Raw genomic sequence first — 12,004 nt, 5'->3', positions numbered from 1 at the left:
CTGAGGTCCTGAGTTCAATTCCCAGCAACTACATGTTGGCTCACAGCCATCTATAATGAGATCTGGTACCCTCTTTCAGTGCACAGGCAGAACACTGTACAATAAATAAATAAATAAATAAATCTTTTTTTTTTTTAAGATTAGTTCTTACTGAAACAATAGTAAAGTGTTGATGCTCTCAGTTTCTTTAGAAGGAGCACATTTGTGGGAACAGACTACCACAAAGTTCGAGTGCCATTTGAGTTCATGTGTTGCTTGAGAATTTAGCCAAGCTTCCGCAACAATTGTCTTGATCCTAGTGAATTTCAAATTATAACTTCCAGATGTGACTTGGGGATGAGAATGTCAAGTGAATGAACATTACTGAGGGAGACAGTACTGTTCAACACAAACTTGGTCATCATTTAGGAAGTCAGTAGCCTGGCTCTGTTGGCTCCCCACCTTGATACCTTTCCTTAAAGAAATGATAGGGCTGGACTGATAAAAACTAAAGCTAAACTGGGCATGGTGGCTCATGTCTTTTATCCCAGCACTCAGGACACAGAGGCAAGACAGGTAGATATCTGTGAGTTCCAGGCCAGCTTGGTCCACAAAGGTAGTCCCAGGACAGCCAGAGCTGTTACAGAGAAACCCTTTCTTGAAAAACCAAAACCAAACAAAAACTAAAGCCACTGCATGCTGACCCAGAAAGAGCTGGGTACTAAGTATCCATATACAGGTGTATGTGAGGTATCTGGAGCATTTAGTATACAAAGTAAGGCAGATGAAAGGCAGTCATTAACCATAATACTGGTTTCCCCAGCTAGAAATAGGAGACAAATGGAGCTAGTTAGAGCCAGTGACATTATATGGTTTTTATGCTGTGGGATTCCAAAGACATTTCTTAGGAGTATCTGCCCTAGTAGGTTGGATATACTCATGTACCTAGAAGAAGTTTCTTGGTCATGTCTGTGCTGATGCACTTACTATGTACATCAAGAGACTGTCTCAGGGCCTTCTTGAATGACTGAATGACTAACTGAATGCACTATGTTTTCAGGCCATCTTGGCAGCAGGCAGCATGATGCAGACCCATGGGGACTTTGATGTTGCCCTCACCAAATACAGAGTTGTAGCTTGTGCTATTCCAGAAAGTCCTCCACTTTGGAATAACATTGGAATGTGTTTCTTTGGCAAGAAGAAATACGTGGCAGTGAGTGTTCCTTATAATCCTTGTTGGTACTCATCCATGTGGGTATTGGATCTGCTGAGCTTGTTTTATGCTGTGTTGAGTGCCCCTATTTCTACAGGCTATCAGCTGCCTAAAACGAGCCAATTACTTGGCACCCTTCGATTGGAAGATTCTGTACAATCTGGGCCTTGTCCATTTGACTATGCAGCAGTATGCATCAGCATTCCATTTTCTCAGTGCAGCCATCAACTTCCAGCCAAAGATGGGGGAACTCTACATGCTCTTGGCTGGTAAGGGACATTTATATAAAAACCCCTTCTTGTGAGTTATAATGATGGAAAAGTTAATTAGAATCATAGGTTAGAATTAAATGTCCTAAAACAGACATTCCTTTGGAGGTCCTATAGGAATCAGAATTACTGCCTCAGAGTTTGAAGAAGTTTAAAAGAAAAGGTGTTCCGGTGGTGGCACAGGCCTTTAATCCTAGCACTCAGGAGGCCAGTCTGGTCTACTGAGTGAGGTCCAGGACAGCCTCCAAACTTATAGAGATACTGTCTCGAAAAAAAGACAAAACAAACAAAAAGAAAAGGTGACCAGGTATCTGGTTGCTTGTAACCTTAAGGTTTTGAACTCAGAGTATTAACAGGTTAAATTAAAATCATCCTTTAAAAAAAAAAAAAAAAAAACAGGTTCTTACTATGTGGTCCTTGCTAGTCTGAAACTTACTGTGGTCTTGGTCTTCAACTCAGAGATCCGAATGCCTCTGCTTCTAGAGTGCTGGGATTAAAGGCGTGTACTACACCCTAGCTTTTTAAAAGAAGAATTTAAAATTTATTTTTAAACGTCTGTGTGTGAGTGTATGCACACGTGAGTCCAGAAAAAGGCATTGAGTTCTTTGGAACTAGAGTTACAGATAGTAACTGATGGCTCATAACTTGGGGGTCCTCTTAACCATTGAGTCATCTCTCCAGAACCTCAGAGTTCTCCTCTTAATCTTTTAGCAGTTTTTTCTTTTTCTTTCTTTCTTTTTTTTTTTTTTGTGCTGGAGATTGAATCCTGCATGTAGCTTAGATAAACATTCTACCACTGAGGTGAACTAACAGCCCTCATATATATATTGAACCTAATTGATTTGAGCTCACTTAGGGTTTATCATGGTTACTAAATCATTTGTCCCTTTTCAAAAACAAAACAACAAAAATTTATACCACTGTGCACATATGGAGGTCAGAGGACAACTTGAGGAAAAAGTTTCTTCCTTTCTGTCATGTGGGTTCCAGGGATCCAACTCAAGTCATCAGGCAGCAAGCACCCTCACTCACGAGCCATCCCACTGATCCCATTATTTTTGTTAATACAACTGGTAGTTAAGTGAAATTAGACTATCATTCTAGCCCAAACTTCCATTTATGCCATACAAAATAAATAAAAATTAAGGTGGGCAGAGGTAGATCATGTGTATAATCCTGGCTTTTGAGATAGAGGTAGGAAGATAATGAATTTGAAGCCAGACTGAGCTACATTAGTGAGACCCCTGACACAGCAAAACACAGCAAAAACCATTTTAAAGAAGTAACTAAATAGTCCTTTTAGGGAGTTTTTCCTAGTGTGTATTTTGATCATTACTACGGCATTTTCAATTGATGAGAGAAAATCAAATGCAACTATATGGAGGTTGTTTGGAGAACACCAGAATACAAAGCTAGCTCAAGTTTCAGGAGAGGCGCAGAGCTGTACTGTAAGAGAAGAGTGTCTCATGCTTACATTAGGGCAGAAGCACCAGTTCTAACTTGACAAAGAAAGGCCAGCCTCACACGGCCCTAAGGATAAACTAGACTTGAATGGCCACATAGTTTATGGCTATGGAATGGCTTATGGTCCTTCTGTATTCCTAGGTCTCATAGTTGCCTGATTGACTTCGGGGAAGGTGGAGTTGCTATTTTTAAGTTTATATATTAGGCTTTCAAGAAATCCTGGGTTTGAAAAAAGAGGGGAATTGTCTATGGCTCACTAAGTATTAAAGATCTTGGTTATAGGTGATGGGGAACAAGTGAGGACCCTTAGGTAGACAGTGATGTGGTCAGTTTGTTTCTAAGTCAGCAAGAGGATGGAGGCAGGTATGGACAAATGGAGAACTTGGTTTGGGCTTGAACAAGGACAATATCGGAAGAGCAGTGGCAAAAGTAGGACCCATGACACTGCAGCTGATTGCTGTGGTGAGACGTCTCAGCTGAAGGATGAAAGCGACTTTCTTTTGAGAGTGGTCTAGAGTATAATTTTTGCTGTCTAAGATGAGCTCTCCTGATTTTCTCTGTGGCAGTGGCTCTGACCAATCTGGAAGATACAGAAAATGCCAAGAGAGCTTACGCAGAAGCTGTCCGCCTGGATAAGTGAGCATTCTGTTTTGTGGGGAAGGGCCAGGGAGTGTTATTCTACAAAGTGTGCCATAGGACTAATGCTGCTGGGGTCAGCTTAGCTACTGTGCAGCATAAATTCAGAAGGTTGTGGTTCTTAAGCCAAGCAGAGCATGGCAAGAATTAAAAGTCTGAGAAAACAATTTCTGAGCTTTATAATCAGGAATCCAAAGCAAGTAAAGAGTTGGCAGCACTCTGGTTTGGGTTGCTGATAAGCCGTGAGCTAACCAAATTAGCAGGTGGGACTCTGGGCTCAGCTTAATCAAAGACAAACGAGATTCCTGGGGGAATTTATTCCACCTGCATTTGCTACACAGCAGGTCTGGGACCTCTTGTTCAGCCCTTCCCTGGGTGGCTTTGTTGGTGCCAGACTCGGTTCTTATCCTGCTTGGCTACTTGGGCAGTTAGTTCCTTGACTCTGCTCTATGGGTCACATAGCACTTTGCTGTATAATGGGGACAACCCTAGTTAGCTTTGTTTGGATTTCATATAATGAGAAGGATCTTTAAATGACTAATTTTTGCAGAGCCCTAGTCCCACAGAGTCCCTGTCTCTCTGCCACAGATGTAACCCTTTAGTAAACCTGAACTATGCTGTGCTGCTGTATAACCAGGGTGACAAAAAGGGTGCCCTGGCCCAGTACCAGGAGATGGAGAAGAAGGTCAACTTTCTCAAGGACAATAGTACTCTGGAATTTGACTCTGAGGTATGTCTCTTATTAGCAGTTATCATTATCCTGTCTCTTATTAGCATCAACATTACTACCATGTCTCTTACTAAGCAAGCTGTTAGTAAATGAAAGGCATCAAAAGCATCTTTGGGCTTCATGTTCTTTGCAGCATGAATTTACCAGTTAGTTAGTCTGAGACAAACTTTGCTAGAAGAAAATAACAAAATAATTCAGGTTTACTGAGTTATGTTCTCACTAATACAGCTTATCAGAACAGGCAGTTTGGCCAGTGAAGCATCAAACTTGAATTACTGCATTTTGAGATCCTATAAGGAGTCACCTTGGTATCCAGTAAGCAACCTGTATTCTCCATTAGAGAATGATTTCCTTAGGCCAAGTGCTGTAATCCCCTCACTTGAAAGTGATTTCCTTATTTTAAGTATTTACTCCTTCAACTACTAGTACCAGCAGGCAGCTTGGCTCTGCTGGTCTTGTCAATGACTTATTTTCTTCCTGTGTGGCCACAAGATGGTGGAGATGGCTCAGAAGTTGGGAGCTGCCCTCCAGGTTGGAGAGGCACTGGTCTGGACCAAACCAGTCAAAGATCCAAAGTCAAAGCACCGCACCAATTCAGCCAGCAAATCTGCTGCTCTCCAGCAGCCTTTGGGCTCCAATCAAGCTCTAGGACAGGCGATGTCTTCAGCAGCTGCATACAGGAAGCTCCCTTCAGGTAGGAGGCTACATAGAGCTCTTCGAAGTCTTAGTGGGGATAAACTACTTCTATCAGCAGAGATCCCAGCTTTGAGCGAGGCTTGCACTCTGGGCAAACTAATGGCCAGTTTAGTACTAGCCAGAGGGGAAAAGCCCAGAGTGACCAAACTGGCATTTGTTTCTAAAGGGCAAGCTGTTAGATAACAACATAGGCAGGCTTAGCTGGATTGCCGGTTTTTAGGTTTAGAAATGCATTACTATGTGCATGATGTTGTACATTTTTGCTTTAATTTTCACAAGTTTAATGTTTTATTTCTTCAGTTATGGGCATCCTTCCTAGCTGCAGGATGCACTACAGTCTTGATAGTTTCAGACAATACAGGGTTCTCTCTTAAATGACTTCTTCTGAAATGAGTAACTAAGAATGCAACTTTTGTTTTTTTACAAGGTGCTGTAGGAGCCCAGCTCACAAAGCCACCATCGCTTCCATTGGAGCCAGAGCCAGAGTCCACTGTGGAGGCAAGTCCAACAGAAGCATCAGAACAAAAGAAAGAAAAATAGCAACAAACACAAGAAAAACAGGATGACCCTGGAGTGGGGAGGGTCTCTTAGGTGAGACCATATAGAAAGAAAGTGGTCATATGACCAGGCAGATAGAGGCCAGCCCTGTTCCCTGGGTGGGCACTGTAGAATTAAAACAGAACCCAGGGTGCGCTGTGATGATCAAGAGAAGCCTAAAGCCCATGCAGCTCTTACCTGGCCCCATCATCCAGGAACGAGGGAGAAGAAAGACATGCTAGGATAGGCTTGAAGCCCTGCATGTATAGCTCCAAGAGTCAGCAAGGCAGATGATCAGAGACCATTACTCGATGAAGAACTTTTATCTTGATAAAGGGAAAGGGACTTCTGGTTAGTAGCCTGTGGTGATGAAGCCCCATTCTAACTGGACTGGGGGAACACACCAGTCCCCACTGTAAACACAAACCTTGGATTAAGAACCTAGTTAAATAGCCCCACCCCCCTTTAGATTAAGTTGAGACCCAATCTGGAATGTATCCTAGCTCTGTTTGCTCAAAGAGAATCTAAAACAAGTCCCTATTGTCATTCTTAAAAGAGGTCAGAGTCTGGAGCCAGATCGTGTCAGTATGATTAGTAGGAGTCAAGGCTGGTCTGGATTTGGCACCAAGGATTTAAAGAAAGGGTGTGGGTCGGGTGACTGAAGGCATAGTTCAGTTGTTAGAGCCCTGGGTTCAATCCCCGGTACTTTGAAAACTGACAAACAAACAAACAAAAAACCAGCTCTTAGCCAAAGAGTTTTAACCAAGACAATCAATGATGAATGCTGACAGATGCTCTCATGGCCTTTGTAAAGATTATGGACTACCAAGAGGTCACATTAAAAGCTTTTTTGAAAAAAAAAAAAAAAAAAACAAAAAACAAACAAAAAGCAAAACAAAACCAAACAACTTATGATCACTGTCTATCTTTATCCATTTCCAAGCCTGGTTTGAAGCTGAAACCACCTCAGAGCCAAGTTGGTCTTGGCTATAGTGCAGCCTCACAGCAGCCTAGAAGGTTGGCCTTCTCTGAGGCAGTCCTAGTTTTCACCATAACTGGCAGCTAGAAAACTGACATATTATCAAGCCAGAAGAGTGTGGAGTTTTTTGATATTATGGTTGGGTCTGATTTGACAAACCAACAGAGAACTCTTCAGTTCTCTTACCTCAGAAGGCAAGCACGATACCAGAGGTGATTCCTTTGCCCAGGTAGCAGGTTTGTCAAGAAGCAATCAAGAAAACTCACCTCTACACCATGATGAAGGGTGGGATAGACCAAGTTGATTGACCAAAACTAAAAGGTCTTGATGAGAAATAATAAGGGCACAGGCTTAGAAGGAGGGGAGAAAGAAAAATGTGAAAGAAACTTGGGAGCTAAATCAGCAGGAAGGAGGGTCTGGCTGTTGGTAGCAAATGACAAGAAACTATAAAGGGTAGGTAGGTAGATACTCATTCTGGACTTAAGACTAGGAATATGGGTGACTAGGATCAAGGACTTTTCAAGTCTGATTTTAGACAGGTTTGCCTTTGACATAACCCAATGATACCTTACTAAACATCCAAATAACCTGACTTGAGAAACAAAATCTGTAAAGATTTTGCTAGAGAAGAGGTTCTCAACCTGTGGGTTGCAGCCCCTTTTGGTGTCATACAACCCTTTCACATATAAGATATCCTGCATATCAGATAGTGCATACTATGATTTGTAACACTAGCAAACTTAGTTACCAAGTAGCAACAAAATAATTTTATGGTGGGGGTCACCACAACATGAGGAACTGTATTAAAAGGTCGAATCAATAGGACAGTTGAGAGCTACTGTGCTAGAGAAATCTGGATTTTTGTACTAGCTGAAGAGCTTGGGCTTAGAAAGTCTCTTAAGATGAAGGCAGAGACTGAAAAAGGAAAGCAGCTATTTAAGGAGAAAGGCAGAAATTAAAAGGAGAAAAAGTTAAGAAGGGAGGAGAGTCTCAGCAGTTTGTCTACCACAAAAATCACGTCACGAAGAGCAAGTCTATTGGGGAGGAACCTATAGTTGGGAAAGAAAACCCATTTCAGAAGGTACATGCCAGGCTGCACAGATTAGAACCTGCGACTGGACATAGCCCCTAACTGTTCATCACCAAGCAGTGATGCACTCTTAGGGGAGCAGTGGTGGCAACAGAAGTCCATGCAGAGATTAAGCTACTCATTTTATAAAGCTTCAAAGTAGAGGAGAAAGATCTCTAAGGGTGGAACTGAGTTCCTTACTCTGAGAGAACTTTATTTTTTAAGACAGGGTCTCATGTAACCCAGGCTAGCCTCAAACTTACTATGTAGCTCAGAGAAGAGCCTTTATTCCTGATCTTCCTGCCTCTACCTCCAAATGCTATGTCAAACAGGTGTGCATCACCACCCCTAGCTAAAATCTTAGTATCTGAGGATAGACAAATATATAATGCTGTTCTCTCCAGGTGTAGTTTGGCAGAAACTAAGAGGCCTACTTAGTTTTTCCATCCCTCAGGGGCAGTATGGTACCTGTCTTTCAGGAATAGTCACAAAGCAATGCTTGGATGTGGTTTTCTTAGAAAACAGGCTACACATGTCCAGTCTGCTGGGTGTCTGGATTTAGTTTCTCTTTCATTCTGAAAAGAATAAAAAGTTATTCTATGAAGACAGCTCACAACACAGTTTTAATAGACTTAGAAAAATAAGACCAAAATGATAATCACAGATACAGGTATGGTTTTGACCCTTCTGAAAGACTGAAACCCAAAACATTGACAATACCAAGTGCTAGCAAGGCTTCAGCATAGGTAGTTATCTTGGAACTAAATTTAGCAGATTCTTTAAAAAATTGAAACAAACTAAACATATAATACAAGAGTCACACTTAAAAGTATTTGTCAAAATGAATTGGAAACAATCTCAATCCCCTACATAGATGCCTAAACCTATAAGCAATCAAGATATCCACAAGTAAGTGGGTGAATAAACTTCAAAAGGTAAAGTGCAAAAAGGAGCTTTTATATCAAGCTGAGAAAATATATGGTCAGTGCCCAATACTAAGTGAAAATGCCAGTTTGAAATCATGTACCCACAAAGTACATGATCCCAATGATATGTTCTAGAAATTTAGCCATTCCACAATGTGAGCATATTTCAAAACTACATTATCTACTATATATGTATGTATGTACGTACACACACACACACACACACACACACACACACACACACACACACTATACACCTCCAGTAAAAAATACTAATAAATCTGTCCTCAGGTTAACACTATGCATAGGAATTAAGTTAAACTACATTACAAGACCTAAAACTGTTAACACTGAGGTTATAAAGTGCCAAGAGCCAGCTGGTGGTGGGTGCACACCTTTAATCCCAGCACTTGGGAGGCAGGGGTAGGTGGATCTCTGTGAGCTCAAGGCTAGCCTGGTCACTACACAGAGAAACCCTGTCTCTAAAAACCAAAAAATAAAATAAAATAAAATAAAGAATAAAGTGCCAGGAAACCCCGAGACCATATGGAGTATGTCATTATGTTTCTCAGAGAAGACAACTGTTAGGACAGTAACATGAGCATCAGGCTACAGCTTGGAGAAAATAGACCTGACAAAGACCTTATCATACCTGAAAACATGAAGAAATCTTATAGCTCAATAATAAGGAAAGCAAACATCATACCAACTCAAATACCCAATTAGGACAAAGTATACAACTTTACAAAGGAAAGTCTAGAGTGACTGAAAAGGCCTGGTGTTTGACATGTGGGAAACAAAAACCAGTCAGTACCCACCAAAATGGCTCCAACTGAACACTGGAGATTCCCACTGTTGGCAAGAACAGAACAGATTCAGAACAGTAAGAAGTTGTCAACAGGAGTGTAGAATGGTCTAGCCACTTCCATAAATGTCTTTGTTTGGCCATTCTCATCCTACAGATTCTCACCTGAGAAGTATCTATTCAAGCTATTATTGGGGAAAGCTTATATACACCTGAAAGTGTAAACCTGCATTTAATTAGGGCCATCACATAATACTGAGCTGTAGGAAACATGCATGACTCGCCAAAGTATACTCAATGAGCAGCTTTATACAGGATCAGGCAGTGAATATTTCACTGATAAACCCAGAACAGGCAAGCTACTTGATTTTTTTTTTTTAACTTTTTTTTTACATTCCAATCCCAGTTCCCCCTCCCTCCTCTCCTTGAGTGTCCCCACCACGACCACGTCTCATCTGTTCCTTGGAGAGGGTAAGGCTTCCCTTAGGAACAAGCTACTTGTTTATGGAGGTATAAAATAGTTGACTGGGGGTCAGGGTTAGGGATGGGATGACTTGGAGCAGGCATGCTGGTGATGGACACACATTTGCTGAGACTTACCAAGTGATAAATGTGTGCAGCATCATCACAAATTTTTAACCTAAAACACAACAAAACAAGAAAAATCTGGATTACAACAGCTTTCCAATGACTTAAAGTGCTCTTAGATCCAGAGGATGCCTGTTCAGCTTAGTGAGAATTGGTGATTTACTAAACTTAAAAGTATGTGCTGCACACTGTGCTAAATACGTGCAGGGCATCTGTCTCCCTTATCAACAGCCTGAGGGGAAGGTACCAGGATAGCTCCATTTTACAGCTGAGCTAAATGAAGTTAAGCCAAGGGAACCTGTTAGCATTATCAAGTAACAACCCCAACTCAAATAACCTTCATGAATATGGATTATGCCTACTGATGTTTACCCCTGCCTCAGGCCCCACAGTAAGGGGATGAAATGCATATTGAATGGATAAGGGTTACCTACTTCTAGCTGCCACTTTTGCCTAGTGGTGTTGCTGCAGCTTTTCCCAGGTTAAATCAATTTCAAGCGAGTGCAACAGGGTGTGTACAGTTTCTAGGTAGCCTCTGTTACTGGCCAGGGAATGTTCATACCCTTTGTCTCCTTATAAATACTGTGTGAGAGCCAGGTGCATGCCTTTAATCCCAGCAGAGGCAGAGGCAGAGGCAGGTGGATCTCTACGAGTTTGAGACCAGCCTGGTCTACAGAGTTCCAGGACACACTCTAAAGCTACACAAAGAAACCCTGTCTTGAAAAACCAAAAAAGAAAAAACAACAAAAATAACCCTGTGTGGAAACCTCAGTCAAATGCCAACCACAGCCTATGGGGGAGCACAGACCCATGTTCTGTCTCACCCACCTCCACACCCTCATCCCCCAGTAACAGATTCCAGTCTTATTTTATGGTTTAGCCTCCTTCACAGGAAGGCACTCTGCAGACAGATATATGCACTGTCAAGTCTGTGTGCATTTATTCTATACAATACAGTTAATATCTTCTCACATACATTTTGGTACATTTTACTCTCCCCACAAAATTGACCTATCAACTTTAGACAAACTTATTTTGTGGGTTTGACAGTGTACGTGCTGGATCTGAACTGGGTGGGTCCTCATGACTGCAGTTTGCACTTTCCAGCCTCCTGAATCTAGCATCTGTTAATGCCCAAGGCCCATCTGTTGACAAATACTTGGAGGGGCTGGGGCTGGAGCTTGGTGCCAAAGCTGGCCCCGCTAATTCTCAAGGGGAAGCCAACCTGAAGGCTACTGGCCTAGGTAGGTACTCACTACACTTCTCTCTATAGTCTTTACTGCCATTACCAGCAACACCTATGTTTGAGACTATACTCAGGGCAGAAGATGAACAAATAATTTGAAGACTATGGAAAAGAACACACGAGAGTTTACAAAGTCATGGCTTTAAGAAAGTTATCTCTTCTCACCTCAGCTTGCTTCCTTCCTTCCTTCCTTCCTTCCTTCCTTCCTTCCTTCCTTCGAGACAGGGTCTAACTGTGTAGCCCAGGCTGGCCTCAAATGCAAAGATCTGCTTGTTTCTCCCTCCTTTCTTTCTTTTTTTTTTTTTTTTTTTTTTTGGTTTTACGAGACAGGATTTCTCTGTAGCCTTGACTGTCCTGGAACTCACTCTGTAAACTATGCTGGCCTTGAGTTCACAGAGGGAAAATCATTTTAACTGAGCTTCCTTGGAGGCAGAAGATTAAGCAGCAGCCACCAATGTCCTTAGTGAAACGTTTGCTTCCAATTTCAAGGTTTCAAAATTATGTAGGCTTCACTTTTCTCTAAAAAATAATAAGACTTTCCCTCTTACCCAAATCAGGGAGGAAAGGTTTGTGGTTCCAGGAGCAGCTGCAGGGACTGGTATGAAAGGCCCCTGTCCTGGGCAGACCTACTTCCAACTGCCACACACATCTTGCATTTTGAACTAGAAAGCTTTTGGCTCTTAGGCATGGCTATGCTTCCACTTATTTTCAGGGTAGCTCCACAGCAGTAGCTTCTGAGACCTTAAGCGTGAGAGGCCTACTGCTAGGACTCAGCTTGGGGACTGCCAAAGGCAGGAACAAAGAACAAATGCCTCAGCAGCTAAGTGACATGCAAGTCACTAGATCCTTCCAGAGTGAGGTAAGAAC

General features: G+C 42.0%; 1 protein-coding gene across 4 annotated transcripts in view; it reads left to right on the top strand.

Annotated features, from left to right (window-relative positions):
- The window catches only part of Bbs4 (Bardet-Biedl syndrome 4), a 33,773-nt gene extending 27,360 nt beyond the window's left edge, over positions 1-6,413 (top strand). For all 4 annotated transcript variants that reach the window (XM_027414895.2, XM_027414896.2, XM_027414894.2 and 1 more), the window contains 6 exons: positions 1,040-1,192; positions 1,290-1,461; positions 3,492-3,561; positions 4,150-4,291; positions 4,784-4,985; positions 5,415-6,413. In XM_027414895.2, coding sequence (XP_027270696.1) covers positions 1,040-1,192; positions 1,290-1,461; positions 3,492-3,561; positions 4,150-4,291; positions 4,784-4,985; positions 5,415-5,527 — 852 coding nt within the window. In that variant the 3' untranslated portion in view covers positions 5,528-6,413. The remainder of the gene's footprint in view (positions 1-1,039; positions 1,193-1,289; positions 1,462-3,491; positions 3,562-4,149; positions 4,292-4,783; positions 4,986-5,414) is intronic.
- The last annotated feature ends 5,591 nt before the right edge of the window (positions 6,414-12,004 follow it).

This window comes from Cricetulus griseus, chromosome 4 (genome assembly GCF_003668045.3).
Source record: "Cricetulus griseus strain 17A/GY chromosome 4, alternate assembly CriGri-PICRH-1.0, whole genome shotgun sequence".
Lineage (NCBI taxonomy): Eukaryota > Metazoa > Chordata > Mammalia > Rodentia > Cricetidae > Cricetulus > Cricetulus griseus.
The sequence above is the reverse complement of the archived record's forward strand: the minus strand, read 5'-3'. Positions and strand labels throughout refer to the sequence as shown.